The sequence below is a fragment of the Canis lupus genome, chromosome 7 (genome assembly GCF_003254725.2).
Source record: "Canis lupus dingo isolate Sandy chromosome 7, ASM325472v2, whole genome shotgun sequence".
NCBI classification, from domain to species: Eukaryota; Metazoa; Chordata; class Mammalia; order Carnivora; family Canidae; genus Canis; species Canis lupus.
This window is the reverse complement of record NC_064249.1, coordinates 35,494,072-35,521,377: the sequence shown is the minus strand read 5'-3', so window position 1 is coordinate 35,521,377 and position 27,306 is coordinate 35,494,072. Positions and strand designations below refer to the sequence as shown.

General features: G+C 43.3%; 2 protein-coding genes across 9 annotated transcripts; one reads left to right on the top strand and one right to left on the bottom strand.

The window, feature by feature from the left end:
- HNRNPU (heterogeneous nuclear ribonucleoprotein U) lies at positions 1-21,664 on the top strand. Of its 5 annotated transcripts, none has more exons than XR_007411982.1 (16): positions 1-942; positions 1,847-1,958; positions 2,043-2,116; positions 4,167-4,306; positions 4,880-4,979; positions 5,386-5,498; positions 5,845-6,108; positions 6,398-6,517; positions 6,944-7,072; positions 7,163-7,331; positions 7,569-7,823; positions 8,106-8,290; positions 8,650-8,721; positions 14,739-14,809; positions 16,862-16,966; positions 17,768-18,374. XR_007411982.1 is itself a non-coding variant. In XM_025430596.3 (14 exons), the coding sequence occupies exons 1-14, from the start codon at positions 252-254 to the stop codon at positions 9,189-9,191; spliced, it is 2,478 nt and encodes an 825-aa protein (XP_025286381.1). In that variant the 5' UTR covers positions 1-251; the 3' UTR covers positions 9,192-10,255. The 5 variants fall into 5 exon arrangements, 2 of the variants coding, with proteins under 2 accessions (XP_025286381.1, XP_025286382.1); XR_007411984.1 differs by having other exon boundaries at positions 14,739-16,562; XR_007411983.1 differs by having other exon boundaries at positions 14,739-16,966; positions 17,768-21,664.
- Positions 19,243-26,296, bottom strand: LOC112648767 (cytochrome c oxidase assembly protein COX20, mitochondrial). 4 transcript variants are annotated; one of them, XM_025430599.3, is made up of 5 exons: positions 26,203-26,282; positions 21,722-21,956; positions 20,332-20,446; positions 20,172-20,235; positions 19,243-19,497 (listed from the first exon to the last, which is right to left on the bottom strand). In XM_025430599.3, the coding sequence occupies exons 2-5, from the start codon at positions 21,800-21,802 to the stop codon at positions 19,359-19,361; spliced, it is 399 nt and encodes a 132-aa protein (XP_025286384.1). In that variant the 5' UTR covers positions 21,803-21,956; positions 26,203-26,282; the 3' UTR covers positions 19,243-19,358. The 4 variants fall into 4 exon arrangements, with proteins under 4 accessions (XP_025286384.1, XP_025286383.1, XP_025286385.3 ...); XM_025430598.3 differs by lacking the exon at positions 26,203-26,282 and adding an exon at positions 22,063-25,741; XM_025430600.3 differs by lacking the exon at positions 21,722-21,956 and having other exon boundaries at positions 26,203-26,296.
- Between the last annotated feature and the right edge of the window lie 1,010 nt (positions 26,297-27,306).

Sequence of the window (27,306 nt, the reverse complement as noted above, 5' to 3'; positions counted from 1 at the left end):
GCGCCGCCCCTGCGAGAGGACGTTGCGTGCTCGCTCGCGCCAGGCGAGTCTCCGCGTCTCCCTCGCGAACTCGGTGAAAGGAATTGGCGCCGTTCGACACCAGGCGGGTCCGCTCTGCAGCACGAACCCACCTCTAGCCGCAGCCGCAGCCGCCGCCCGGGCCGAGGAGCAGCCGCAGCAGCCGCCACCAGTGGCCGAGGGAGCGGAGCCGAGTTTGAGCCAGCGCCTAGCGGTGAATCGGGGCCCTCACCATGAGTTCCTCGCCTGTTAATGTAAAAAAGCTGAAGGTCTCGGAGCTGAAAGAGGAGCTCAAGAAGCGGCGCCTTTCCGACAAGGGCCTCAAGGCCGAGCTCATGGAGCGCCTCCAGGCCGCGCTGGACGACGAGGAGGCCGGGGGCCGCCCCGCCATGGAGCCCGGGAACGGCAGCCTAGACCTGGGCGGGGATTCCGCCGGGCGCTCGGGAGCAGGCCTCGAGCAGGAGGCCGCGGCCGGCGGCGACGAGGAGGAGGAGGAGGAGGAAGAGGAGGAGGAAGGGATCGCCGCCCTGGATGGCGACCAGATGGAGCTAGGAGAGGAGAACGGGGCCGCGGGGGCGGCCGACGCGGGCCCGATGGAGGAGGAGGAGGCCGCCTCGGAGGACGAGAACGGCGACGATCAGGGCTTCCAGGAAGGGGAGGATGAGCTCGGCGACGAGGAGGAAGGCGCGGGCGACGAGAACGGGCACGGGGAGCAGCAGCCTCAACCGCCGGCGACGCCGCAACAGCAGCCGCCACAGCAGCGCGGGGCCGCCAAGGAGGCCGCGGGGAAGAGCAGCGGCCCCACCTCGCTGTTCGCGGTGACGGTGGCGCCGCCCGGGGCGAGGCAGGGCCAGCAGCAGGCGGGAGGTAAGAAGAAGGCGGAAGGCGGCGGAGGCGGCGGTCGCCCCGGGGCTCCGGCGGCGGGTGAGTGCTGCGTTGTACGTTGCGCGCGGCGGGAGGCCCGCGCGGGGTGGGGACCGTGCCCCAGGCCTGCCGGAGCCCCGCGGGGGGGAGGGGGCGGGGGCCGCCGCGGGGGAGGCGCGGGGCGGGGGGGAGGGGGCGCGGGGAATCCCGCCCGGCCGCGAGGCCTCGGCGGCCTCGGGCTCGGCGTGTGCGACGGCGGCGGCGCCTCCATTATGTGGCTGGAGGGCCGGGGGGTGGGGGTGGTAGCTGCAGCTGCCGCTGGAGGGGGAGGAGCCGCGGGCGGCGGGCGGGAGCCCGGTCGGCCCGCGGTGGCGCCGCTGCGCTGCGTGCGCGCGGTGCGGGCACATGTCTCGGGGGGGGGGGAGGGGAGAGGAGAGGCCCGAGGGCCCGGGGCGGGCGCGCTTTGGCGGCGCTGGGCCGCGGTATTGTGCAAGGAGCGCAGGGGCTCGGCGTGACGTCACTTCCGGCGGGAGGGGCCGGGCGGGGAGAGCGGGGCGGAAGATCAGTACAATGCGGCCGCGGGGAACGCGGGCCCGGGTGGGGGAGGGGAGGAGGGGAGGGGCGGGCGCGCGGGCCGGCGCGGCCCCTCCCCCCTTCCTGAACTCTCTCCGGGATCCACGTGGGCTCGGGGCCGGGGCCGCCCTGGGCTCCGGGAGCTTTCTCGAATCTTCGAAGAGGCTGGCAAAATTAGGAATGTCTTTAGACTGCGTCACTAGCTCCTGGCCGGTTCCAAGCTGATTGTTCTTTGAATTCGCGTTGGATTCGTCGGTTGAAATCGCTTGCAGAAAAGAACGGGGGAGTTAGGAGTATTTGCGTTCCCCAAACAGGAGGGGGGATTTTTTTTTCTTTTTCCCCGGTTGCGTCGCGGCTTGGCCCCTTATGTTAGGGGTGTTGTGTGTTATAGGAGACGGCAAAACAGAGCAGAAGGGCGGAGATAAAAAGAGAGGGGTGAAAAGACCTCGAGAAGATCATGGCCGTGGATATTTTGAGTACATTGAAGAGAACAAGTATAGCAGGTAGAGGATGCCGATCTAGTTTTACCCGTCCCCGTTCTTTCTGGGGTAGGAAAAGCTGAATCAGGAGACAATTCTGTCTTTCAGAGCCAAATCTCCTCAGCCACCTGTTGAAGAAGAAGATGAGCACTTCGATGACACAGTGGTTTGTCTTGATACTTGTAAGTGAAGCTGTTTCTTCCCTTTTCTCCCCCGGTTACTGAATGTGGCGATTTTGGTGCCAAAATGTTAGAGAACTTAAACGCAGTGTGCTGAATTTAAATGCAGAATACTTAGCGTAAACCGTTTACCTTTTTTAAAGGAGGGAGACGAAAGGTTTTATTCAGATTCTGGTAGCTAAATGTCTAATACAGCATCAATTGTGTCGTATTGATAATTTTATAGGCTCCAGCAATTTGGTGTTATTTTTTATATGATTAGAAAGTTCTCATTTATAGGAATGTAAAATTAATGGCAATTTTTGGTTTAGTTAGCTAATGGAAACTTGTAAGACAACCTGTAACTTGTCCTTTTAGGCTCCTACGATAAAGTAATTTAATTTTTTTGGTAGCATTTTATTAAGTGAGCTATTTGGGCTAGTTAAATACGTATTAATGATTTTTTCCCATTAGCACACAAGTATATTCCCTATTCTAAAAGATTGTAATATTACTTTTTCAATAACTGCTCTTTTGTTCTCAATTCCAGTTCAGTAGCTGCTGCTTTAACATAAGTTGATTTCTTCCAAAGACCTGGGGCAGCAGCAGTGGGCTATCACTGGGCTACTAGCTTTCTTCAGCAGCGAATGGTATCAATGGCAGCGCTGTAAATACTGCTACTTTACCCAGTTGGGTTGCAATTGAGTATGAGGAAGTATTGCAAACCTCTAAATGGGCCTTGGCTGTCAGATATGTAATTTTGCATAAAAATACTTTGTTCAGTATTTGATCAGAATGCACAGCTCTTTCACTTTGATAAATAGAGCTTAGAAATGATGGCTTGCTAAGTAGGTGGTCAGGTGTGAACCTGCCCCATAGATCTAGGGAGTTAAAGTTTAGATTTCCGTGTTTTCCAATACAAATTATTTTTAGCAAGATTTGTGAGAATGTAAATGTTAACTCTTGAGTTCGTATTAAATACCCTTAACAGGTAGTTGAGCTAAGGGAATCTTTTAAAAGAAAAGAAAACTGCACGTGGAAAAATCTTTGATGTGAGAGTTTTATTTTAAATAGTTCCATTGCTTTTAAATATGACTAAGTTGGAATTGGCAAGATAGTGAAGCAGTGCTTCCAGAAGTGACGCTACCGCCCAAGTAGATGGGGTTTTAGCTGATTACCTAGGAACATCAACTTAATTTGTTGCTATCTATATTGGGTTCAAACACAGTTGGTCGAATTGAAAATTCTGTCAGTATTCTTGAGAGCTAAGCTCATTTAAGGAGAATCCCAAGCTGTAGATCTAATTTCCTGTCATCAATAAAAGCATAAGAAAACGGGTTTTTAACTTGTGATGCAAACTCCAAGAAAGTGCATGCTAATGAGCCACTGACCCAAAGATAGCTAGGTTAAGGACCTTTCTTTGGGATTTGGGTAATCCTCGAAGGGATAATCCTCCGTTGTTATTGACTGACCCTCTGGCCTGGGGAAAAGGGAGCTAAAATGCTGTAATATTAACAGTGTCCGACAAGCAGGTTTGCATTTGGCTAGGTTGAGGCTGCCTTCTTCACAGTGTGAGAACTTAGGGTCTAGAGCCCCTGGTGTTTTAAAATCACAAAGCACAGGATCAACAAACAGCTCACACTCCTGTATTTAAAGTGTGTGGTCATGGCCTCCCTTCAGTTTTATTGTGGCACTGGTAAATTCTACCTGGTTCTGGCATGCTTCACTTTGATTTCCTGCTATCCTCTACTGCTTGCCTCTAAATCAAGGTAAAGAGCAGAGCAGGTATGTATCCCATGTCACATTGTCTTGATTATTTTATATACTTAGAATACACGTTAAATTTGGTGTTTTGGTTTTGTAGGCAGTTTACACTTTAGTTCATAATTTGGTGAGAGTGACTTGGTGGGTGTGGGGCCTAAAGTGAAGATCAGCAGCATGATCTGTAGAAGCAGTGTGTCCCAATGCAGCTTTAGGAAATATGCAAGAATATAATAACCAGGTTTTGTTGATATAGCAGATATATTTGCATTGGATGTCAAAAGAAATAATATGGTATTTGATATAATTACAGATAATTGTGATCTACATTTTAAAATATCAAGAGACCGCCTCAGTGCTTCTTCCCTCACTATGGAGAGTTTTGCTTTTCTTTGGGCTGGAGGAAGGGCATCTTATGGTGTGTCAAAAGGCAAAGTCTGTTTTGAGATGAAGGTAAAAGCAGTTTCATGATTTTTTTTTTTTTTAAGAACCTCTGAGTTACCATTTGCCTGACACTTCATAGTGTCATTGGAACTTTTTATCTTTGAAGTTTCTGTGGATTGAAAGAGACTTGGAAAAACCTTTCTTTTATGACAGTTAACTATATCTGTTACATTAGAAATTTCTATTGTAGGGTCAGCCTGTCTTTATTTAGGTTACTCTTATCAAGCACTTGAAAAGCCCATGAAGGGTTTAAAAATAATTTGATTTAAGCTTTGGGTTTCGTTCCATAGCAAAACAGGTTGAATGTATACTTTAATTGGTTTTTGAGTCAAGAATCTGTAATCTTTGAACTTTAACAGTTCTTTTAAATGTGAGTCGATCAAGGACTTGAATGTTTTTGGCTCAAGTTCCAAGCTTTTCTGTCAATTTTTAAAGTTCTTGTAAATGTAGGGGAGAGATGGTGAGGTAGAATGGGTCTCTTCCTGTTAGTAGACAGAGAAGAATTAGCCCACAGCCCAGATGAAGTAAACAAGGGGTCAGGGGTTTATCTTCTTTGTAATCATTTATGATTTGATTTTTCAGGTTACAGAGAAGATCCCAGTAAGGCATTTATATACAAAAGATATTGACATACATGAAGTTCGGATTGGCTGGTCACTAACCACAAGTGGAATGTTGCTTGGTAAAGTTTCCATTTGAGTAGTATGTGCTCATGTGTGTTTAGGGTCTGATTTCAGTAGTTAGACTAGGAGGCTTTCTAAACCTGCCTGTTTTTAATCCGTTTTGTTATTTTAGTTGTGAATGATAACTAGCATGTATCAACTGACTTGAGGGTTTTTTTTTCTCTCCCCTTTTTGGTTACTTATTTTATGACCAGTGGTTAAAAGCCACTATCCCATGATGTGCAATTTTTAAGATAGTTATATAACCCACCTAGCTCTCAATTTTCTACATCTAGGTAAAGTGTAAGTGGAAGAATGTTAGGTTATGTACTCCTTTCTCTTGATTGTATCTTGAATATTAAAATATGTGGGTCATTGGACTGTTTTGAACAATCGATTTCATGAAAGTTAAATTTATTTTCTTAGGTGAAGAAGAATTTTCTTATGGGTATTCTCTTAAAGGAATAAAAACATGCAATTGTGAGACTGAAGATTATGGAGAGAAATTTGATGAAAATGATGTGATTACATGTTTTGCTGTAAGTCATAAGTCACCCAAATTTCTATTTTAAAAGTGAGCATTATTAATTAGAATTTTTTTTAAGTTATATCCTCTGCCTTCAATACTAACCTGTTCCCCCTGAAAACTACTTAACATGAAGTTGGCCTGAAAATCTAGTCTGTTTATGAAGGCAGCATTGTTTCTGCTTCTAGATACAAATGTTTTAGTCTTCATAAGTGTTACAAAGCTCCTAACATTTAACTTATAAATACATTTTTTATTGGATGAGCTTCATTCCTTTCAATTTTGAGTTTTGTTTTTTTTTTTTTTTAAGGAAGTTTAAAGGAGGCAGATTAAAACTTAATTTTTTTCCTACTTAACAGAACTTTGAAAGTGATGAAGTAGAACTCTCCTATGCAAAGAATGGACAGGATCTTGGTGTTGCCTTCAAAATCAGTAAGGAAATTCTTGCTGGAAGGCCACTCTTCCCGCATGTTCTCTGCCACAACTGTGCAGTTGAATTTAATTTTGGTCAGAAGGAAAAGCCATATTTTCCAATACCGGAAGATTATACTTTTATCCAGAATGTCCCCTTAGAGGATCGAGTTAGAGGACCAAAGGGGCCTGAAGAGAAGAAAGATTGTGAGGTAAGTAAAATGTTTTTTCCTTAAGCATTTGAAGAATACTTTTGTTTGGCAAAAATTACACTTGGAAGTTCTGGATGATTAATCTGTTTGATTCTGCCATGATTGTTACAGCCAGTGATTTTTCTCTTAGTAGCTGTGTTCTTTATATAGTATTGAGTTTCTAAAACTTCCCTTTGCTTTTAGGGCAATGAAAATCTAAACCGGGCTCTTTTGCTTTAAAAAAAAAAACACGTAGGGAATTCTTAGATGGCTCTGGTGATAAGTGAAATACTGTTTTTTCTTACTCTAGGTGGTTATGATGATTGGCTTGCCTGGAGCTGGGAAAACCACCTGGGTTACTAAACATGCAGCAGAAAATCCTGGTAAATACAACATTCTTGGAACAAACACCATAATGGATAAGATGATGGTAAGTAAAGTATGTATTTATTGTGTGTTCTCAACACTTTGAAAAGACCAGAAGATACTCCAACTTTTTTGCCTGTTGCCTTTATGCATTTTGTGTTTCTGTTTTAGAGATAGAGTTTGGCCAAGTTATCTTGGTTAAAGTAGGAGGATGTAAGGTAAACTGCATGTATGTGTAAGGTGAAGTGCCTTCCACTGGCTAGGCTTTATTTTTTTCTGTAAAATTTTTTGAACTACTAAGCAATTAGTAGCTAAGAAAGAACTGAATAGCAGAGGATTTTGTGACATGGTTAAGTGATTCATCATAATGATGAGGAAAGGGACTATTTAAATTTGAAAATGTCTGATTTCTTCATAGATCTAAGCTGATACTAAAAAAGCCTAAGTTTCATCCACAAGTTCAAAGGAACTTTTTTAACTTTTAAAACAGGTGGCGGGGTTTAAGAAGCAGATGGCTGATACTGGAAAATTGAACACACTGTTGCAGAGAGCTCCCCAGTGTCTTGGGAAGTTTATTGAGATTGCTGCCCGCAAGAAACGAAATTTCATTCTGGATCAGGTAAACTGTATCTTTGAGGTTGGAAAAAAAGAATGGATTGTGGGGTTTCATGTGGAGCTAATATTTGGGTTATCAAACTTTGTTTTCAAGACAAATGTGTCTGCTGCTGCCCAGAGGAGAAAAATGTGCCTGTTTGCAGGCTTCCAACGAAAAGCTGTTGTAGTTTGCCCGAAAGATGAAGACTACAAGCAAAGAACGCAGAAGAAGGCAGAAGTAGAGGGCAAAGACCTACCAGAACACGCGGTCCTCAAAATGAAAGGCATGAAATTTAGTTTTGTTACTGTGTTAAATCTTTTTTGTGTCCATGAACTACTGTCAGTTCAGATTATCTTCAATGGAAATGAACATTTTTGGTTTATTTCTGTTTTTAGGAAAAGTGTTTGTAAAGCTGAGCAGGCAGCACAGTGTGGGTTTCAAAGAATCAAAGCCACTCAGTTTAGGCTTCAAAGTTGTGGGAGTTGTGAGGTTTTAGCTAATCTGGTCTTACTCCTTGTAGGAAACTTCACGCTGCCAGAGGTAGCCGAGTGCTTTGATGAAATAACCTATGTTGAACTGCAAAAGGAGGAAGCCCAGAAACTTTTGGAGCAATACAAGGAGGAAAGCAAAAAGGCTCTCCCACCAGAAAAGAAACAGAACACTGGTTCAAAGAAGAGCAATAAAAACAAGAGTGGCAAGAACCAGTTCAACAGGGGTGGCGGCCACAGAGGCCGTGGTGGCTTCAACATGCGCGGCGGCACCTTCCGAGGAGGAGGCAAGTGTGCTTGGGCACGGGGTCCTGCAGTGGGGCTGCATCCCTGGGTAGTGCTCTCAGGGCTGGGAGCCTGGTGCTGTTAGCAGGGTTTGACCTCCCATGTCTTGACCCTTGCGCTGTACCTGCTGCCCGAGGAACTGGTTTAAAATCTTGTGATTTGATGAACGCAGGTAGGGTCTCTGATTAAATGAAGCATTGTTCTTGTTTTCAAAGTGATTTTTCTTTTAATAAAGGATTGGTCCAGAGATGCACACTGTTAAGCTAAACATCTCTTATTTGCAGCTCCTGGGAATCGTGGTGGATATAATAGGAGGGGCAACATGCCTCAGAGAGGTGGTGGCGGCGGTGGCAGTGGCGGGATTGGCTATCCGTACCCTCGGGGCCCTGTGTTTCCCAGCCGAGGAGGTTATTCAAACAGAGGGAACTACAACAGAGGTGGAATGCCTAACAGAGGGAACTACAACCAGGTAATGATTGAGATTCATTTAGGCACTGATGATTTGTGTGATTTAGCCTGGAAAATTGTAGGTTTGTGTTAGCCTTAGTAAGAATTGTAAGCAACACTGTGTGTCTGTATGTGGTGACCTAAGAAAGACTAGTGAGGGTAAGATGAGGCCCACTTCATTTTGATTTTCAGGTGCACAGACTAGCGATGAGGCAGGTGATACCTTATAATTGACCCACCTGAGAACAAACCAGCAGAGGGTGCCCAGAGCTTAGTAATTGTGCTGCTTGCCTCCCTCATGTACAGACCTTCTAATGAGCTGTGTCCGGAGTCCTTAAAGAAGTTTATTTTCTCTTTCCACCCCCATCCCCACTCCCCCAGAACTTCAGAGGACGAGGAAACAATCGTGGCTACAAAAATCAATCTCAGGGCTACAACCAGTGGCAGCAGGGTGTAAGTAATTTCTTATGTGCTCTGGCCATTCATTGTACTTTAAGTTCCTAAGAATCAGTCTTGAAAAACTTGTCCAGGGTTTGGAGTGTTTGTAAGTGTTACAGGGCAAGGTGTGAATATTAGGTGGTTTGCTGTAATTTAACGTTATGATAAAATATTCTTTAATACATACGTTTCTTTTTATTGCTAGCTTTAATTGTATAAACTAACCAAGTCATGATGTGTTTCCTTTTGTAATGTCTTTATTGATAATAATGGGATATTAATACTAACTAAATCTGGTTTGGTAGAAATCAGAGGTATGACAGGTATAAATTTGTTTCCAGCAATTACTCTGAATTAGATTATCATTTCCTAAAAGCAGTTTGAGTGGCTTATTGATGTTTTTTCTTTAAAAAAAAAATTTTCTCTTACAGCAATTCTGGGGTCAGAAGCCATGGAGTCAGCATTATCACCAAGGATATTATTGAATACCCAAATAAAACGAACTGATACATATTTCTCCAAAACCTTCACAAGAAGTCGACTGTTTTCTTTAGTAGGCTAACTTTTTAAACATTCCACAAGAGGAAGTGCCTGCGGGTTCCTTTTTTAGAAGCTTTGTGGGTTGATTTTTTTTCTTTTCTTTTTTGTACATTTTTAATTGCAGTTTTAAAGTGAATCGTAAGAGAACCTCAGCATTGTGCACGATAAGAGAATGTGTCAGTATTTCAGGGTTCTACATTTTATCTGTAAAATGTGACTTTTTTTTTTATCACAACAAAAGTAAAATGTTGCTTTGTACCTGGTGTCTTTTATTAAGAATTTACTCCCCCCATTTCTCACAGAGATAACAGTCGGGAGTCATTGTCACAATATAATAGAAATGTTAGCAACCAGATTCATGTAAGGACTAAGCAGTCCTCATGAATTGCATAAGACTCTGTACTGCTCATAGTACACTCCATCCTCTCTGTAGTTTGCTGAGTAGTGGAGGGGGAAAGCTTCAACAGTAGTTTCTGACAATAACTGGGAAGGCTTTTTCTTTTTTTTTTAAATAACAATGGAATTGGCATAATTGGGAATGAAGATAAAACTTGGAACCGAGATCGAGAAGATGGAGTGTATGTAGAAGGGCTGTTAAAAATGTAAACCTTGGTTGCATTATTTGTGGAGGCTCAAACTTGTGAAGGTTCAATACCATACTTTTTCCATTTGTTCTGCATTTTGATTCTGAAAAGAAAGCTGGCTTTGCCCATTTCTTATTAAAAAAACTTGTTGTAAATCCAGTTGTCTAATGGGATCTATATGAAGTTAGCTATGTCTGTATGCCCTTCTCCCACAAAATACTGTATAACTAGTGTGCTTGTAGTAGTTAACTCCACCATCTTTGTAAGCTAATGAAATTGTGAGTCACCCATTTATATCTTAATTTTTAATCATGTCAGTTCTTGAATGGGTATCTCCTTAGCCTGCTGATTTCTTTTTCTTTCTAAAGAAAGTGGGTGGAGAAATTAATTTAGACGTTTGTTTGCAATAAAAAGAATTCATTTTACTCTCGTTTTGGGATTCTCGCCATCAAGGTTCAAAATCCCTTTATAAAACTCCCAAGAGGAGAAAACTTAAGTGTGTGCTTTCTGGACAGCTTATTCTTTACTCTGTACTTGGAACATTTAGGTTTTAAAAACTTAAATGTATACTGACAATTGAATTATGAAGTAAAGTTGAATTCTTCCCCTCCCCCCCAGATGACTTAACATTTTAATGAGGGGAAATGGTGTACTGGCTGGGAGAAGTTTACACTCAGTTTACCATCTTTACAAAATGCTAATGGCTGTCCTCAACTGAATATCTTATATGCACCTATCTAATACATGAAACGCTGGGAACCGATGCTTTTAGAAGCCATCATGCAAGCCAGTCCTTGATTTCACTACTACACAACACTGCTAACTTAACCGTAGCTATGTGATGACATTAGATCCCCTACTTGTAATTCTATTGGGTTTGCACAGAACACTTAATCTTCTAAAGGACCCTCACTGATGTGAAGTGAGGAATCAGGAGTCAAACTGTAGAACTAAAACTTGACTTCAGTCTAGTGTTTTGTTGTTTCAGGTTGCTTCTGGTAAGTTTAGGTCTGTCTATATTTGTTTGCTTAGATTTTTGTTTAAGCTATTTTAAATCAGATCTTTAACTTCTTCATACTCCTAGGAATTTTGCCACAATCTGAGCTGGAGTTGTTTTAGATGGTGGTCTAGGTTTAGTTGATAAATGTTTGGAACAAAGGCTACTCCTGTAATTACTGTAAGAATACTTAGTGGTGCCAGGTAGTGTTTTGAGGGCGGTTTTTGTTTTGTTTTTTTTAAGCAGTTTACTGCTTAGCAACTCCTGGCATGAACTATTTTTTTCAGTATATATTAAAATCACTAGGATTGCACAGTCTTACTCAGGGGGAAAAAGTTCAAACTTTGCTCATCAGTGTTTTAGGGTACTTTTGAAGAATCTTGAGTTTATATTCTAGTTTAAAACAGCACATGGGATTCATGTTTAATAATTGCAATGGGAGAGTAATGGCCAAGTAGCATTTTGGTAGACTGTCATGCCTTGTGTAGCCCAGAAAATCTTGGGGGAAGAATAAGGTGTGGAATAGATAAAAATACTGTCTAGGAAAATGTTAAAGTTTCCAGAAGTAGCGTCAAGATTAGAATTACTATGTATGAAAAGAAATAATCTTAGTGTTTGGGAAATTGAGAAGAGGGAAGTGTACCAGACAGTAAGCGAAAGGGAGAAAAATGAGAACTACCATTTCGTAGCAGCAGATTTGTAAATGAGAAACTTTGTTTAGTCTTTGCCCCTCTTGCCCACCTCTGGCAAGCAGAACACCAAAACAACAAAAGACAGCTCTGAACAAAGGCTTCCAACTATATCCATAAGATTACCGTTGGTCTAGGTGGTGCCTTCCTTAGAAAGTTTGCAGGCAGTTGGACCAATCTGTCCTGAGTCCGGTATTGGATCAGATTGGTCAGCTGGGATCATGTGAATAGGTTAATCAGGAAAGAAGGCACACATTGCAAGATAGAAGTGAAGTAACTCATACCATCCTATAGAATGTTCCTTTTGTTGGTAGGTAGGTAGTCTTGTCACTCCTATCTGGCCTTTGACAGAGGGCTCTGGCTGGGACCCAGGAGGCCAGGACTGACCTCTGTCCCTGATACCCAGGTTTATCAGAGGAAGATGAAATCTTTGGATGAAGTAGGAGTCCGTTCAGTCCTGATGCTGAATCAACAAAAGGAAGCCATATTAAATCTACAAAACAAGCAGCCCACATCTGCTTCGACCGATCTTTCCCAACAGGACAGTGAAACGTCCTGAGCACTGACAAGGTGTTGAAGCTTTTAAAAGACTATCTTCTTTGAAAAGTACTTAAAATATTTCCAGTAAAAGTATATTTTAAGTATATTTTTAGTATATTTTTCACCTTCTGGAGAGTTGACTTTCACGGACAGGTTACGTTCCTGTTTAGTGTTTGCATCCATTGGTGCGAGTTGAAGGACTTGTTTTTCTATAAGCTTATATAAATTGGCTTTCTATCCTCAGAACATTTTTGTAAGGCCCATTGCACAAATTATAAAGTATTTTTGTAGCGCTTTAAGCAGTGGTATAGATTTCAGTCACAAAGACCTGATGATAGGTCTAGTGGAGTCTATTAACTTTTAAAAAGCTGAAGCCAGAATGAGCTGCTAAGGAAAGCATAATAAACCTCTTTTAGAGCCCAAGTCTTCGTTTCTGATACCAGATGTAAATATACATCCTAAAAACATCGTTTCCCTAATTTTCTCTGTACACATAAGTAAAATGTGTCTTAAAAAATGGGTGGAACTTGTAGCAGAGAGTAAGTCTCCACTCCCATTACCCGGAATACTTAGTGAAATACTGTGGAAAGATGAATACAACAATACTTTCTCTAAAGTCATTCTCCTAAAACTGAAATAGTTTGAACCTAAACTTTGTTGTTCATGTTTTCTGGGGCCTCTGCGAGAAATGGTTTCAGTCTTCACATTTTAGTAATAGAGCGAGGATATGTAGGGTTATGGCTTTGGCAGTAGGTTGCAGTAGGTACGCACGAACATTAAAGTATATTAAATGAGTACTTTGAATAAGAATCACCCTGCATATTAGCTCTCTGAAGCAGTTTGAATTAGTCATGTAGCCAGTCTCCAAATCCTTAATGGCCTAAACATTTATTTAAAACCACAGTGTCCTTCTGATATGTCCCTTTTGTTTGGATATTTTTTCGATTTGAATCTTCTTGGCCCTGTTACCCTTCAGCTTCTCCACTAAGATGTGCAGGTGGTAGGTCTTGCCGGTTTAGTGGTTTTCATTTAGTTTAATGCCAGTGTTTTTTTTTTTTTTAGTCTGTTTGCCAGTGCTATAGGTACATGTTAGACCAATACCTAAAAATCCTTTGTCTAGCTAACTCGTGTTGAAGTGAGTGACCTTTGGCTTACTGATTTTTATTAACCTTGATGTTGAAAATAAACCCTTGAGGATTATTGTGGAAGTGATCTAAAAGTGTTCAGATTGAAATAGTATGTATCTCTTGAGTGTGGGAGTAAAAAAAAACTAGGATTTGACCATTCCTAAGTTTATATGTGAAGTCAAATAGTTGAAATAACCTACCTGAAGAGTATATTTTGCTACAAACATGCTTCTGTATTTGGTGGTCACACTTTGTTGATTTCAACGTGCAGGCAGCTGGAGGCCCCCCCCCCCCCAAATAAGAGCCCTTTCAGATACGGGGAAGTGGCTCACAGTAGGCACTTAGATAAATAAGGATATGCTGTCCCATCCTCATCAGTTGGCTAAAAATAGAAGTGACTGAATATATTTAATTAGGTTGCCTAAAGAACTTAATTTAGTCTGTAAGGCTTAGTAGGTTGTGAAATACTATATTCATAATGTTAACCTAGAATCACTTTAAAAATGTCACACCTGTGTATCTCGTGAGGTTATGTCCGGAACTGCTGTCTGTGTGGAAAGCTGAATAAGAACAGTTTTCTGGCATGACGTAGATACTTGGGGAATTGCAGTTGTGATTACAGATCAGTATTTGTCAGGGAACAAATAGATAACTGCTAGGTCAGCACATCTGTAATCACTGGGTAGGTAAGTTATTGGGACAAGGACCTTCCTTAACTGTGTGCTTCCGTTTGTATTTACTTAATCACTGCCTAGGAATTACAATTGTTTTCTCCCTTCTCATGCCAGGATTCAACATATACTTGCATCTTGACAAGGAACAGGGGTTTTGCTTTTTAAACAAAGCTGGATCTGTGGGTATGAGAAAACAATATTCTGTAGTCGAAGGTGGTGAGGTAATAACCGTTTAGGTAAACAAATGTCTTACAGAAAAGTTAACTTCCTTATTTGCTGCTGCACCGTTAACAATTGCATTGCATCCCTGTGGCATAGCACTTAACCCCGGAGCATGTACAGCTCAACCTGCACTACTGGAGATTTTGCAGGGATTATAGGCCAGAGAGCTAACATACCTAATAAACGCGGAGCTGTTGTTTGTGGCATGCTGTTTCCTGCCATTTCTTTTAATAGTCCACAGTCTTAAAGGAAATAAAATAAGTTTTGTGCAGTAAAATGTTTTGTACTTGCCAAGCGTTTGAGAAGTATATCCACAAATTAGCATCAGCGAAAAAATTTCAAAAAGCCAAGGACAGTGAGATGGCCAGTATAGTTAGCTAACCTGTGATGTAAGATCTTTGAAGAACTGAGGGATACAGACAGAAGGGAAGGTAAAATCAGTACTTCAAAGAATGGTTGGGTTTATTTGAATGGCAACTTCGAGGACAATTTTTTAAGGTAGCTGTTAATACAAGGTACCCTTACATTTCAGTTGTTTGTAGTGAAGGGAGTGGGAGCATCATGGTCAAGTACAATAAAAGGTTCCAACTTTATATATATTTTTAAAGTAATAAAGCAAAAAAAAAATGCTGATTTAAATTTCATCTCCTTTTCCTTAGTCTGTCCATGTGAATGTGCTGTGTGGAAGAGTAAAAGGGCCCAACTAAATGTGTTCCAGTGATTCCAATAGGTATTCCAAATTAATTGCTGCTTGTACATTTAACACTTGTTATATTGGGCTTCCAGGATCAACGTAATTAGAACTCCCTTATTTTATTTAAAAGGATGGGAAAAGGAAATACTGGTAACCCAGATTGTATAGATTGTATTAAACAGGAAGAAAAGGTTTTCTAGTTTTTCCTTTGTGTATCATGAAATGTTGAAGTAATTGGTGTGTTAAGCAGTTGGTGGTCCTCATAGGTTTAAGATTGTGTATGCAAATGGAGCCAAATCCTTTCAAGGTTCTAATGGTTCAAATTCCTTCTGTTTTAACTTTTTGTTAAGACCTTCATTTTAATGCCCCCCACTTGCAGAGTTTACTTAAAATATTTTAATGCAGAAAGAGGAGTGTAGGATATCTATGTTGTTTTTGCCAAAACCTGCATCCTAGGCTAAATGCACAAATACTTTTTATTAGTTTGTAAAACATTTGGAAACTGGGTTGAGAACCTTTTGGAGAATGAGGACTCCATATCAAAATAGAAAAATCAACTGGGAAGTGAATTTAAATTGTAAAGATAGAAGGAATACAAAGGCTCAGTGTGACCTCTGATTGTGCCAGTCCCAGAGCATGTCTCTTTGCCCTGAAGTCAGCTTAGAGGGAATCTATTCTCCCCCACCACATACTCCAGAATAACGTATTTTGGTGAAATGAGAGGACCTGGCTGTGATACTGATTTGAGATGTAGCTGTCAGAATTTGTTCAGTGAAATACAGTTCTTTGTGTCAACTAAAAATCTAATGGCTTCTGAAAGAGCAGACTGCTCAGTTACAGACTAAAAGGTAAAAAGCCTAACCTGTTCATTTGAGGAGGAAAAAATCAACTAGAAGAACATGTTTCCAAAATAAGCTTTGAATTCAGATGGCAAAGCATAGGTTTCATTACATCTGACTTGTCCTCCTAGTCTAAAGGGAGAAACATTTCTATGGAAACCAATCCATTAAGAAACTAGTGTTTGCAGATTATTTACTTCGATTTCCTAAGGGCAGGCAATCTAAGATGGTTTATAGCATATGGAGCTCAAAGGAGGTTATTCCTAGAAAACTGGAACAGATTTCATTTGTTAACTTAATCTATACTTTAAAAAAGGGAACAATAGAAGCCTTTTAAAATTTGTACCTGCTTACAATGTGTCACTGGTTATTTTTGTTAGGATAGAAATACTTGGGGGAGAATTCCCTATATATTCTAGAAAACGAAGAGTAAGACGTAGTTGAAAGTTCCTTGCAACACCATCTGTAGTGCTCACATTACAAGCTTCAAAATGTAATACTTTAAGACCTTGGTAATAAGTGTCCCTAAAGCTTCCTGATTTTAAGAGAAAAAGATGGAGCTTATTGCATCAAATAAGCTGTGTAGGATGCCAGTATTTGGGTGGTAGAGGATACTGGTATATTGTCCTGATTGGATGACTGCTACCCTATTTTTAAGATGCTTCGAAAAAGTATTCTAGAGGACCTTTTAAAAATCAGAACTCTAGCAACCGCTTTAATTTTTCTACGTAAGATTTTCTGTGTACCCTAGAATATATATTAACATGACTTTTAAAGGGGTGTCTTGACCCCCATCCACTACAGATTTTTATCTAGGAATAGAAGGATTCAAACCCTATTTGATCCCTAGCTCTTTGCTGAAAAGTGCATAAACAGGAATCCTGAATTTATTATATAGACCTCCTCGCATTATATAATCGAAGCAAAGGGAAACCAGCGATGGAGTAGAGGTACGTAGACTAAAAAGATGCTTGCAAATCAAATAATGGTATTAGGTATAGTTAAAAATTTTGTGTTGCCAAACTCAGTCATTATAAATCACAAGTCCAGAGAAAAGCTTCTAGTTAATTTTAAATTCCCTGAGGTCCTTTTATTGTGATGGAAAAGCCAAGTAGTAGAGGAAAAAAAGAGGGGAGGGGTGAGGGAAGGGGGAAATGCATAGAGCTTTAGAAAGATTCAACAAAATACTATAGATAAAGCCGCAGAAAGTTTTTAAAACTACTAATGACCGCAATTCTATTTTAATCAGCTATTTAGCTGGTATCTACTGCTATATCACCTAGTGTGACGTTTTGGAATTAATGGAACAATGAAAGCAGCAGTACAGCTGGAGGCTCCCAAGTGGGCGTGGAAGGTAGGTTACTCTTCAGTCTGTAATTTGGAAAGTATTTGGTTGAGGGAAACCTGGACTCTATCTGCTAGTGAACATTTATTTATTTAAAGGTTTTATTTGTCCATGAGAGGCAGAGGGAGAAGCAGGCTCCCTGCAGGGAGCCTGATGTGTGTGGGATTTGATCCCAGAACCCTGGGATCACGCCCTGAGCTGAAGGCAGAAGCTCAACTGAGCCACCCAGGCACCCCAGTGAACATTACAATTTAACAAACATGCATTGACTGATACTTGGGAATGTAAAGATTAAAACTGATGAGTTCTTGATGAGAAACTTAAGACTTGAAGCATGAGCATGAGTCCATGACCAGTGGAATGCCAACTAGTAGCAGGAGAACCTAAATGAGAAAGAAGGTGATTCTCCTCAGAGGTTAGTTGAGCAGAAGGGAATGGGAGAAGCCTCAGGAGGAAGGCATTCTAAGTGGAATGGAAAAGTTTGAGCAGAGGTGTGAGTTAGGGTCATGGGGGCTGGAGGTGTGCTGGAGAGGACATTGGCACAGGGTTCACACAGTTGGAACTTGAACCTGGGAGGCAGAATGTAAATAGATTGGGCTGGAGACCAGAAGTACAAGTGTTAAGATCTGTTTGGAGTTCACTAGCCCAGGGACTTGGGAGGAGCATGTTACATGTAGCCCAGTAATCTGTTAGTGCATTTTGTAATCTTAATCGTTGGGGAAGAAATACGAAGTACTAATAACCACGTAAACTTGCTAAATGGTATTTTAAGTTATCCAATAAGTATGTCACCACTTTGTTTTTATCCAGGTCTCCAATTTATGCATTCTGCTGTGAAAATGAACTAACCTTGTTATTGGTGAAGGCCTTGGAAATTTTTGCCAGCCAAGAGAGGTTTCTCTTACTCGGGGTAAGATGTAATCAGTGTGGGAGAGCTAGGCGGGAATTAAGTTAATCTAATCGCCCAATTTTATACTTTGTATCCATTTGTACACGGAAACGGACTACTAAGTGGCCTGCACAAACAGCTGGTCAGAGGTCAGGTTGGATGAGTCCTCTGACTGCCCCCTACTACTGCAGATACGGCGTTGCCCCTTAAAATAAGTGACTAGTCGGAGTAACGAACTGGATTCAATTCTGATTTGTATCAATAGAGTGGACAGATGTTCTTGGGAACTGACTTCCTTTCTAACAACCTTTCCTAATTAGTGTCCAAATCCTGCCTTTGGTGGCTACAAGATGATTAGCATCAATAAAAACACCTCAGGGCATGTGCTTGACAATGGCATTTGGTAAATCAGAGCCGGTGTGTTCTGCCCCTCAAAAGGATGGCCACAGGAAAGGTGGGCGTAGGAGGGAAAAAAATGCTCCCTCATGTGAACAGAACTGAGCACACCACCCTCCCCCCCCCCCCCCCAATACTCCTTGGAAAATGGTAAGAGAACAAAATAAAGTTTCAGGATAGCTTCACTTTACTCTTTCTGTAGCTCTCTGTGATAACCACATAATAGGACCATTAATAATGCCAGAATCCTGTTGCTGGTCTTTTATCATTATCATTCCTTAACCAGGAACACCTGTAGTTTGTGTTTTTTTGTATTTAAACGATTTTCTTAAAGTAATGTTGACATTAAAACAAAAGTATTTCACTGCTTTGGAAAGGGAGAGTTTTGTGTTTTTTTTTTTTCCCTGAATGAATGAATGCTATGGACTCGGTGCCCCCCCCCCTTTTTTTGCCTTTTATAATGGCAGTGGGTTGAACTATATAAATGACTTACTTTTATTAATGTGATAATATGTGTGTGATCTTGTGGGTTCCCCCCCCTTTGCATCAAAGTCTGGAAATATTTTTATGTGTGTAGTTATAAATTCCATTTAAAAAATTAAAACACTGCATACTTCTATAAATTGACAGCATTTAAAAACCATCTTTACTTTTGGGGAGATGACCTACCTATTGTAAGAAATGGAAGAACAGCGGCAAACAGTGCATACCTTTTCAAAAATGGTTTGCAAAGTCAAAAAATCCTTAGTGGTAAGTCTTTAGAAACCAGGAAGCATTCCCTCACCTTTAAAAGGGTACGGTAATACAGTTGTGATTTTTGTTTTGAGGGACTTTGAAAATCCAACCGGGAGAGATGGTGTTTCTTGAAATGCCATTATTCCCACTCTTTTCTCCCCACGTTAGGTTGCTAAATTTGGCAAGTCCACTGTGTGCTCTACCAGCAGTAAAGGGCCACAGTTAAGTTTGTGGGTATGCATACAAGTGTCCAAAAAAGGGAGACTACAACCAACACATCCTTTATTTACTTGATTGAAAGTAATGGTACATACGAGGCTTAATAGAGTTGTCCTCTACTTTATTCTGACTCCAGAGTTGTATTCTGGTGCTTGAGACTGCTCAACTGCTGTTCTTGTCAGTGGTTGGTTTTCTTTCAGGATCAAGGTGGGTACTTTCGTACAAAATCTTATTTTTAATTCCATCTCTGGCAATTCTTTCCTGGATTCTGAGCTTTGCATAATTATACCTACAGTGGAACCTTAAAAGAACATGAATGAGTCATTTTAAATAAAAGTTCTTCTAGAAACAAGTTTGAAATTTATAGTAACAAAATTTAAGATGTTTGCAGATCTCTTCCCTTAAGATGGAAAATACAACCATTTTAATTTGGAGTGCTATTTGGGGTGGTTCAGTGTCAAAAATACCTATAAACACATTTTAAGGTAGGTTTTACATAAATGAGGCTTTTTATCATGTTTAAGCTTAGTTTTACTTATAGAACCTCACCAAATGGAACCTTACATAGACTGTACTCTTTGGGTCTGGCTTTTGGGGGGGCTCAAAACATGAAATTCATGCAATGTGTTTTGTTAGCAGTTGTGAACATTCTTAAAGTAGCATTTTCGAGTGTGCTATGAGCAAGAAATGAGCTTCAGGCTAATGTTAAGCAGAAAAAAAGGTTGAGGCCTTCCTAAATGAATATCAAACATTTATCTGGTCATTTGACAAATGGCATACAACATGTCTCCGTAGATAAACTTAAAGGCACCCCAGCAGTACCATTTTGTAAACAAGTTTCCATTAAAAATTAAAAACAAAAAAAAAGCTTCCCCACTGAGGGGGGTGGTGGGAGTCTTCTGGAAAAGAGCATGTGCTCGAAATAGCTAAATCTATCCTGATCCTGGATCTTCTTGAATTACTTAGTACACATACCAGCATCCTAAAGTCACCAAGATAAATCCTCCTACTCCAACGTCACATGATCTTCTAATCCTACCTGTCAAAAAACACAATCACTGTAATTAAGTTACACACTACCATTATTAGTCCATTTAGAAAATGTTTGTCATACATAAAAGAAAAACATACTCACTAGTTAGCAAAAAATGTCCAAGGCCAGCCACAACCGATCCTAACGAACCATACAATACCGAATCCCGTGCACAGGGAATGTTTTCAACATCTAAAATTCCTAGGAGCTTAAAGGGCTAGGATAAAATAGAAAAGAACCTGGATTGAACAAGGAAATATATTATTTCAGGGTAGTTCAGTTTGGGCAAAATTAAGCCAAGAGTATGTGCTCTGTGACAGCTGTGCATCTTGTTTACCATCTTTGGTCATCAGCTTTGGCCTGCAATCTGAATCTTTAAATGGGAAACCTTGACCAGAAAACTCTTTTTAACAAGCAGAACAGCTTACACCTAAACCAATTAAATTATGGTATTAGTGCCATAGTTTACTATCTGGTTTGGAAATAACATCCCGTTATGTTTACAAGCTCTTTAGGCGTTTGTAGGAGATGATCTGGGAACCAGATTAAAAAGCACCTGTTTTGCTAATTTGGGAAGCATAAAATGGGAAAAAGTAAAATTATTCTAACCATGTTTGCTTTATAACTATGTTCCAAATTGAAAAGGACTACAGATTTTATTTGTATTAAAGATGTGTGCAATATATCTCCTGTTTCCTTGCCTGTGATAAGAAATCGCACTTGACTGTATTTCTTTGTTGAAAGGACATAATGACCACACTTAGGGGACAGTAGGTGTGATGGGAAAAGCTGAAAATTCATAGGGTTTTGTCTTGGCTCTGCCACTTACTGCTATCACCTGTAGTGTATGTGTATTTTTTAATCTCTGTGGCCCTCCATCTGTAATAAAGGCATTGGTTAGGTGATAATTGAAATTCCTTCAAGTGCTAAAAATCAATGAATTTTACACTCTGCAGTCTTCATTATGGACATGGTCTTGATCCTGATTAAAAAGATACTGCCAGCTTAAGCTTCACGTCTTAATGTAAATGTCAAATGGAACTATTTTAGGGGTTTGGAAGGGCAGGACAGGTTTTTAAAGTCATAACTTGTTTCATTGGCATTCCTATTAAGGATTTTTTTTAGAAAACTTAATGAGACGGTTTCCTAGAACTTGCTTAAAAGCAAGTTGTCAGCAATGTAGCTTTTTAAAAAAGCCAACTTGTCCATTTAAAGGTTTGTATGAAGCAGGACTTTAAGCCAAACACCTAAAAGGTAGTGTGAAGGGGAAAAAGACTGGAAGAGATGAAGAAAGGACCATAAAACGCCAAGTGAAGATTACAGGCTGAATTACGGTGTTCTTGATTATATTTTTTCCTGTTTGCTTCTTTGGCTCAAACTGCTGCCAGAAAAGAGTGTGATTTGGTTCGTAATAAAGCAAAAACTATTTTCCTGATTATTCCTCTTTTTAAAAACTTTGTTGTCCTTGTCCTTCCCCCACCCCCAGACATACCAGGTGCTCCTTATAGTTGTAGATGTAGTTGTAGACTTTCTTAGAGATTGGGGGATTTAATTCTGCTTCTAGGCTTTTCATTTCATTCAGAAAAAACTTCAGGGCAAGAAATGATGTGGAACACAGTCCAGTCCTGGTGGGTGGGAGGGTGAGCTACTCCACAGGCCGTCTGGCATTCTGTTAGACTTGACATTTCAGCTGAGGGCTAAATGCCCCACCTTACCACCCTGTCTTCCTAGGGGAGGACCAGAGGTAGTGATTAGTGCCCACTTTAGGTCTTAAGATGCAAGTGAGCCCGACACCTCATAAACCCCAGAATAGGAAGTCCTGATGGCTTTCACCTTTGGGCAGAGGGTTCTAAGTAGGTTGGCTGCCACACACCCCACACCATGGCTGCTTCATGTAGGCTCCTTTCATAGAGTCCTCTTGAGTTACTTGAGGATACACCTGAACCTGCAAGCAAGATCTTCCTGGGGCACTTGGACAAAATGCTTCAAGTATCACAGTTGCCAAATACTGAAATAGCACTGCTTAAGTCAGCTAGGAGACTAGAGGTTTTCAAGTTTGCCCCCTCAGATCGACTCCGGTCTGTGATCAACCATGGGATCGAAGTTTAGAAAATGTGAAGACTTCCTCTGACCTCCTCCCCTTCCAAAGAATCCACCCGATTGGGGAAACAGCTTTTATATACTGTTTAGAAGAAGAATAAGTGTTTTGGGGAATGGCTCAGTCAGCCAAGCCTCTATTTTTGGTTGGGGGTCATGATCTCGAGGTTGTGTGATTGAGCCATGCGGCTCTGCTTAGTGTGGAGTCTGCTTGTCATTCCCCTCCCAGGGCTCTCAAAAATCTTTTAAAATCATCAGTTTATTTTAGGGCACCTTCATTGGCACATTCGGTTAAGGGTCTGACTGGGTCGGGTCAGGACCCTGCAGCAAGTCTGCTTTGCAGCCTCTCCCTCTGCCCCTCCCCTCCTATCCATCTCAAATCTTAGAAAAAAATAATCAGCTTGTTTAAAAAGACGCCTTAACAAGTTGCATGTTTTTCAAAATGGAACCTTTTAAAACCCAACATGTGGATACAGGCCAAGGATGTTGCTGCCAAACATTCTCCAGTACATTTATCGGCACCACACCCAATAAAAACTAGTCTCGTGTCAGTAGTGGTGAGATTAAGATACCAACGCTGGCCTTATTAACCGATGTCACAATGTGGAGCTGGTGGGGGGCTGTTCGTGGCAGGCCCCTTACATCCCTGTTCACCTCTCACCCCCTCTCCTGAGCCTGGCTGTTTTGAGCTGGCAGGCTGGAAGGGGAAGTTGGCCAGACCCCCAAAGCCTGTCCTTTCCACCGTCACTTAACCCTTTGGTTCATAAATGAGAAAACCGAAGCTTGGGACTTTTCCCAGAGGTCACATCTGGGAGGTAACAGGACTAAGTACATAACCGTGTATCTGCAATTTGTATCCAAACTGGGTAGGAACACACAGACTGATTTTAAGAGCACTAGGCCTCTCTACTGCTGCTACTAACGGAGAATTTTCAGCCTTGGTTAAGTCCCTTCTAAGTAGTTCTACTTAGGATGCACAGGCTTTTCACATTTTTATTCCCTACGGAGTCTGCAACTTTAAGGTTTAACTTTTGCTTTCACAAAGTTAAGCCCTTAAACTAAGGACATTTTAGACTTCGTATAGTTTAAGTCTTTAAAAATTTTAAGATTTTTTTCCCTCAACGTAATAAGCTACACCCAACATGGGGCTCAAATTCATGACCCCAAGGCCAACTATCCAGAGCCAACTGAACCAACCAGATGCCCCATGAAATTTTTAAGCTTAGATTTAGAAAAGCAGCTTTTCCAGCTCACCTTGATGGAACTAAGGGATGGTCAGAAGAGATTTCTAAGCTGGGCTGCCAGTTTAAAGAAACATTGAGTTAGAGCCACCTCCCCTCCCACTGCCAAACGTCCCTGCACCAGTGCCCTTTCCTCTTTCCTCTCGCTGCCTAAGGGGAACCGGCCCCATCCTATTTAAACCCAGTCCTAACTGCAGTTAATTCCGCTCTTCACCACTCAAGGAGTTTGCTTCTAGTTACCCTTTCCTCATTTGCACCATTCTTCTCTGTAATCTAAACAACCCCATCTCTCTTGACAAACCTCCCCCCCCCCCCAGCCTCCTAAGTTATCCCATTTTTCCGCTCCCTTTCACTGCAAAACTAAAGTAATCTATGTGTTGCAATCCTCTCCTCCCTTTAATTCCTTCAAAAAGGCATTTATCCCTACACTCCACCGCTGCAGCTTGGTTGAGACAGACTGTAAAATCTACCACTCTCCATCAGCACATGTGGCAAACATTTGTTTTTGAAACATTTTCTTTCCTTGGCTTCAAAGGGTTGGTCAAGGCCGCCTGGTTTTCCACTATTTTCTGGCAGTTTTGTTGCTGTTCCCCCCTCTGATGACCTCTCAGGTTGAAGAACTGCCCCGCCCACTCTGAAATGTAGGGCTTTCAATTAAATGCCATTCCCAGGATGACAGACTCCCAAATTTGCAAATCACACCTAACCTCTCCCAAGTTTTTGTCTCCTAATTCATCAACACCTTTTGTATGCAAAAGCATCCTGAGTTTGGTATTTCAGAATTATTTTTCAGGCATCACTACTCAACCAATCTGCAGACCAAAAACCTTGATTCCTTCATCAAACCCATATCCACTGCATCAGCAAGTCCAGGATGTACATGAGCCAAATCATCCTGAACTTAAAAGGCTTCTCACCTCCACTGCTGTTACTCCAGGCTACCATCATCTCTCACAGTATCTTAAAGCTCTTGATTTCACTCAGATGATTAGATCATTGTTCTCTGAAAACCCTCCTTGCCTTAAAACTGCTGTGAAGGCCCTGCATGACCTGCACCACCCTCCTTTCCTATAGTTCTCCTGTCCTCCCCGTCTAGGTACACAGCTCCTCCTGACAAGTGGGATTAGTTACAGCGCAGCACACACACTGCTTTTCTCTCGGATCTCTGCATGGTTGGTTCAGTAAATGAAATTCTGATTTCCTTTTTGTTTGATTCCTGCAGTAGAATGAGTTCCACAAGGAATATTTTGCCTGTTTTGATCAAGGCTGTGTCCTAAGCTCTTAGTTTAAGGCCTCATACTCAGTAGGTCCTCTATTTTTTGAATGGGTTTATTAGTAAATTTAGAATTTACCTGCAGCACTTTCTTTCCTAGTAGGCACCTACTAAATTCCATATTTTCAAGTTTCCTGGAGTACAAAGAATGGGAGCAGAGTATTTAAGGGGTCTATCAGTTTGGTAACTTCCGTTTTTACCTTAGGTTTTGCTGATGCTAATGATCCCTGGATTGCACTGGCAATGACCACTGAAAGATTCTTTAAAAAACTGCACGCTTCCTTTTCTGATGTTACTCTGGGCTCCTAATTCAAAGCTTGTTATCTAATTTAATTATTTTTAATCTCCTTGGTGAGCTTTGATACTAGTAATTCGTGAACAATGTTTATCAGACTTTTTTTAAGCCCCTGCCACACCAATCTGATGACGCTCAGGTTTAGGGCTTGTCCCTATGCACTTCACCAACTATAGTATTTTGTTTTACTAATGATGGACCAATTAAACAGGTCAATATTATCCTTTCATTCATTTTTTTAAAGGGCTAACCCATACTTAATGAGCCTTAAATGTTGGCAGTTATCTCCTATGAAAGGTGACATTCAGAGACGAGAGGGGTCCCAGTATTTATGTAGTTCGGGTGCCTCTTGGGTAAACTTGGTAACATTAAGCATCTTCCAAATAGTAGGTGAGGCATTAAAAACAAAAGGGACCAAACATGTCGAAACTGACAAAACGTGTTTTGATATTAAATCTGGAAATCACTTATCATCTACTCATATTAACCATTTGATCTTGACCAAAGCTACATGGGAAAGTTCCGGAAAAGCAGAAACTTGGGAGTAGAAACCTTTCGGAGCCGAAGAGGGCACATCCTAAATCTGGGGACGAGGAGCCTTCGGGCAGCGGGGGTGGGGTGGGGGGTGTCCCATCACCGAGCCAGTGGTAACCTCTCTCTGAGCTTACTACTGAAAAATGGTTTTCTTCTGTTTTCTGAACATCTGCTATCGGTCAAGCACCGAGGACGTGCACGGGGTCCCCGCAGGAGCTCGAGGCGGACGGAAACGAGAAACCTGCTGGAGATGCGGCGGGGAGGGGGGCCCGAGGGACAGGACGAGGGTCGCACGCTGGCGGGGTCGGCCCGGCCAAGGCATCCTCGCCGCGCGCGGCGGCGAAACCGGGCGGTTCACAGGGTAGCGCACGCGGAAGGGAGCCGCCGAGCCCGCCCGCCGCCCCCCCGCCCGGGCCCGCGTTCCCCGGGGCACAGCCCCGCTTCCAGGGCTCGCCGCAGTCGCGGGGCCCCCGCGGAGTGCTGACCGCGGCCGGCCCTGGGGGCCCGGGAGACGCGCCCCGCCGCCCCTTTACCTTCCCCTTGGTGGGCTCGCCGGGCTCCGGCGTGACGGCCATGGCTTCCGGTGGGCGCCTGCGGCCCCGCCCCGTCCGCGCCGCGAGCGGAAGCCCCGCCAGCCCCGCCAGCCCCGCCCCGCCCCGCGCGCCCGCCGCCATTTTAGGGAACGTTTCTGCGTCTCCGCAGTGGCCGTGCCGAGCCGTCGCCTGAGCTGGCGGCCGTCTCCTTTGTTTAAACCAGCTGGTGACGCCTTCCCCCCGGGGGGCTCTCCGCAGCCCAAGGGGGTTGGGACCGAGAGAGGAGGGCGGCTCGAGAGACGCCCCTGCACCAGGATCCTCGGCGGGTCCGCCCTGGCGCCTCGAGCCCGCGCCGCTTCCCGCCGCAGCCCCCTCCTTCCGCCCCGACCGCCATTTCTAACCGTCGACCGCGGGCGCGCGCCTGCGTGCCTGAGCGTCGGGTGCGCGCGCGGGGCGGGGCAGCGCCGGCGGCAGCGGGCGCGCCGCCGCCGCTTTGTCCTGCGCGCGTGCCCCGCGGCCGGGTCGACGGCCCAGCCCGCCCTCAGCCCCGGCCCGCCATCCCGGAAGGCGGCCTGTGCTCGCTCGCAGCCCGCGTCCCCTGCGCGTCCTTTGTCCTTCCGGCCCCAGGACGCGCTGTGGGTGCTCCCGGCGGCTCCTCCCCGCGCCGGCAGCCGTGGAGCCCCGAGCGCCCGCCCCGCCGCCCCCCTCTGTCGCACGACTTAGTGGCTCCCAAAGAGCGCCGCCCGGCTCGCCCGAAGGAGACTGGGGACAAAATGGCGGGCGCGCCCGTGGGCGGACGTGCGTCAGGGCGCCCGGCCCGAGCGGGCCTCCGGGGCGGAAGAGGCCGGGCGGTGGCCCTGCCCGTGCGGTCCGGGCGCCCTCCGGGGAGTGCCCCGCCGCGGCCGCCGCCCGCCCCCTGCCTCGGCGCCCTGCCCCCGGGCCGCGGCGGCCGCTCCCCCGACCCACCCCGGGCCCGCAGCCGCGAGCTCTCGGTCTGGAAGGTCTTGTGCCATGGAGGACGGAGGAATCCCGTTGTTTGTGGAAAAGTACCAGGGGAAACCCAGAAATCCTGTTTTTTTTTTTTTTTTTTACTGCGACTTTGAA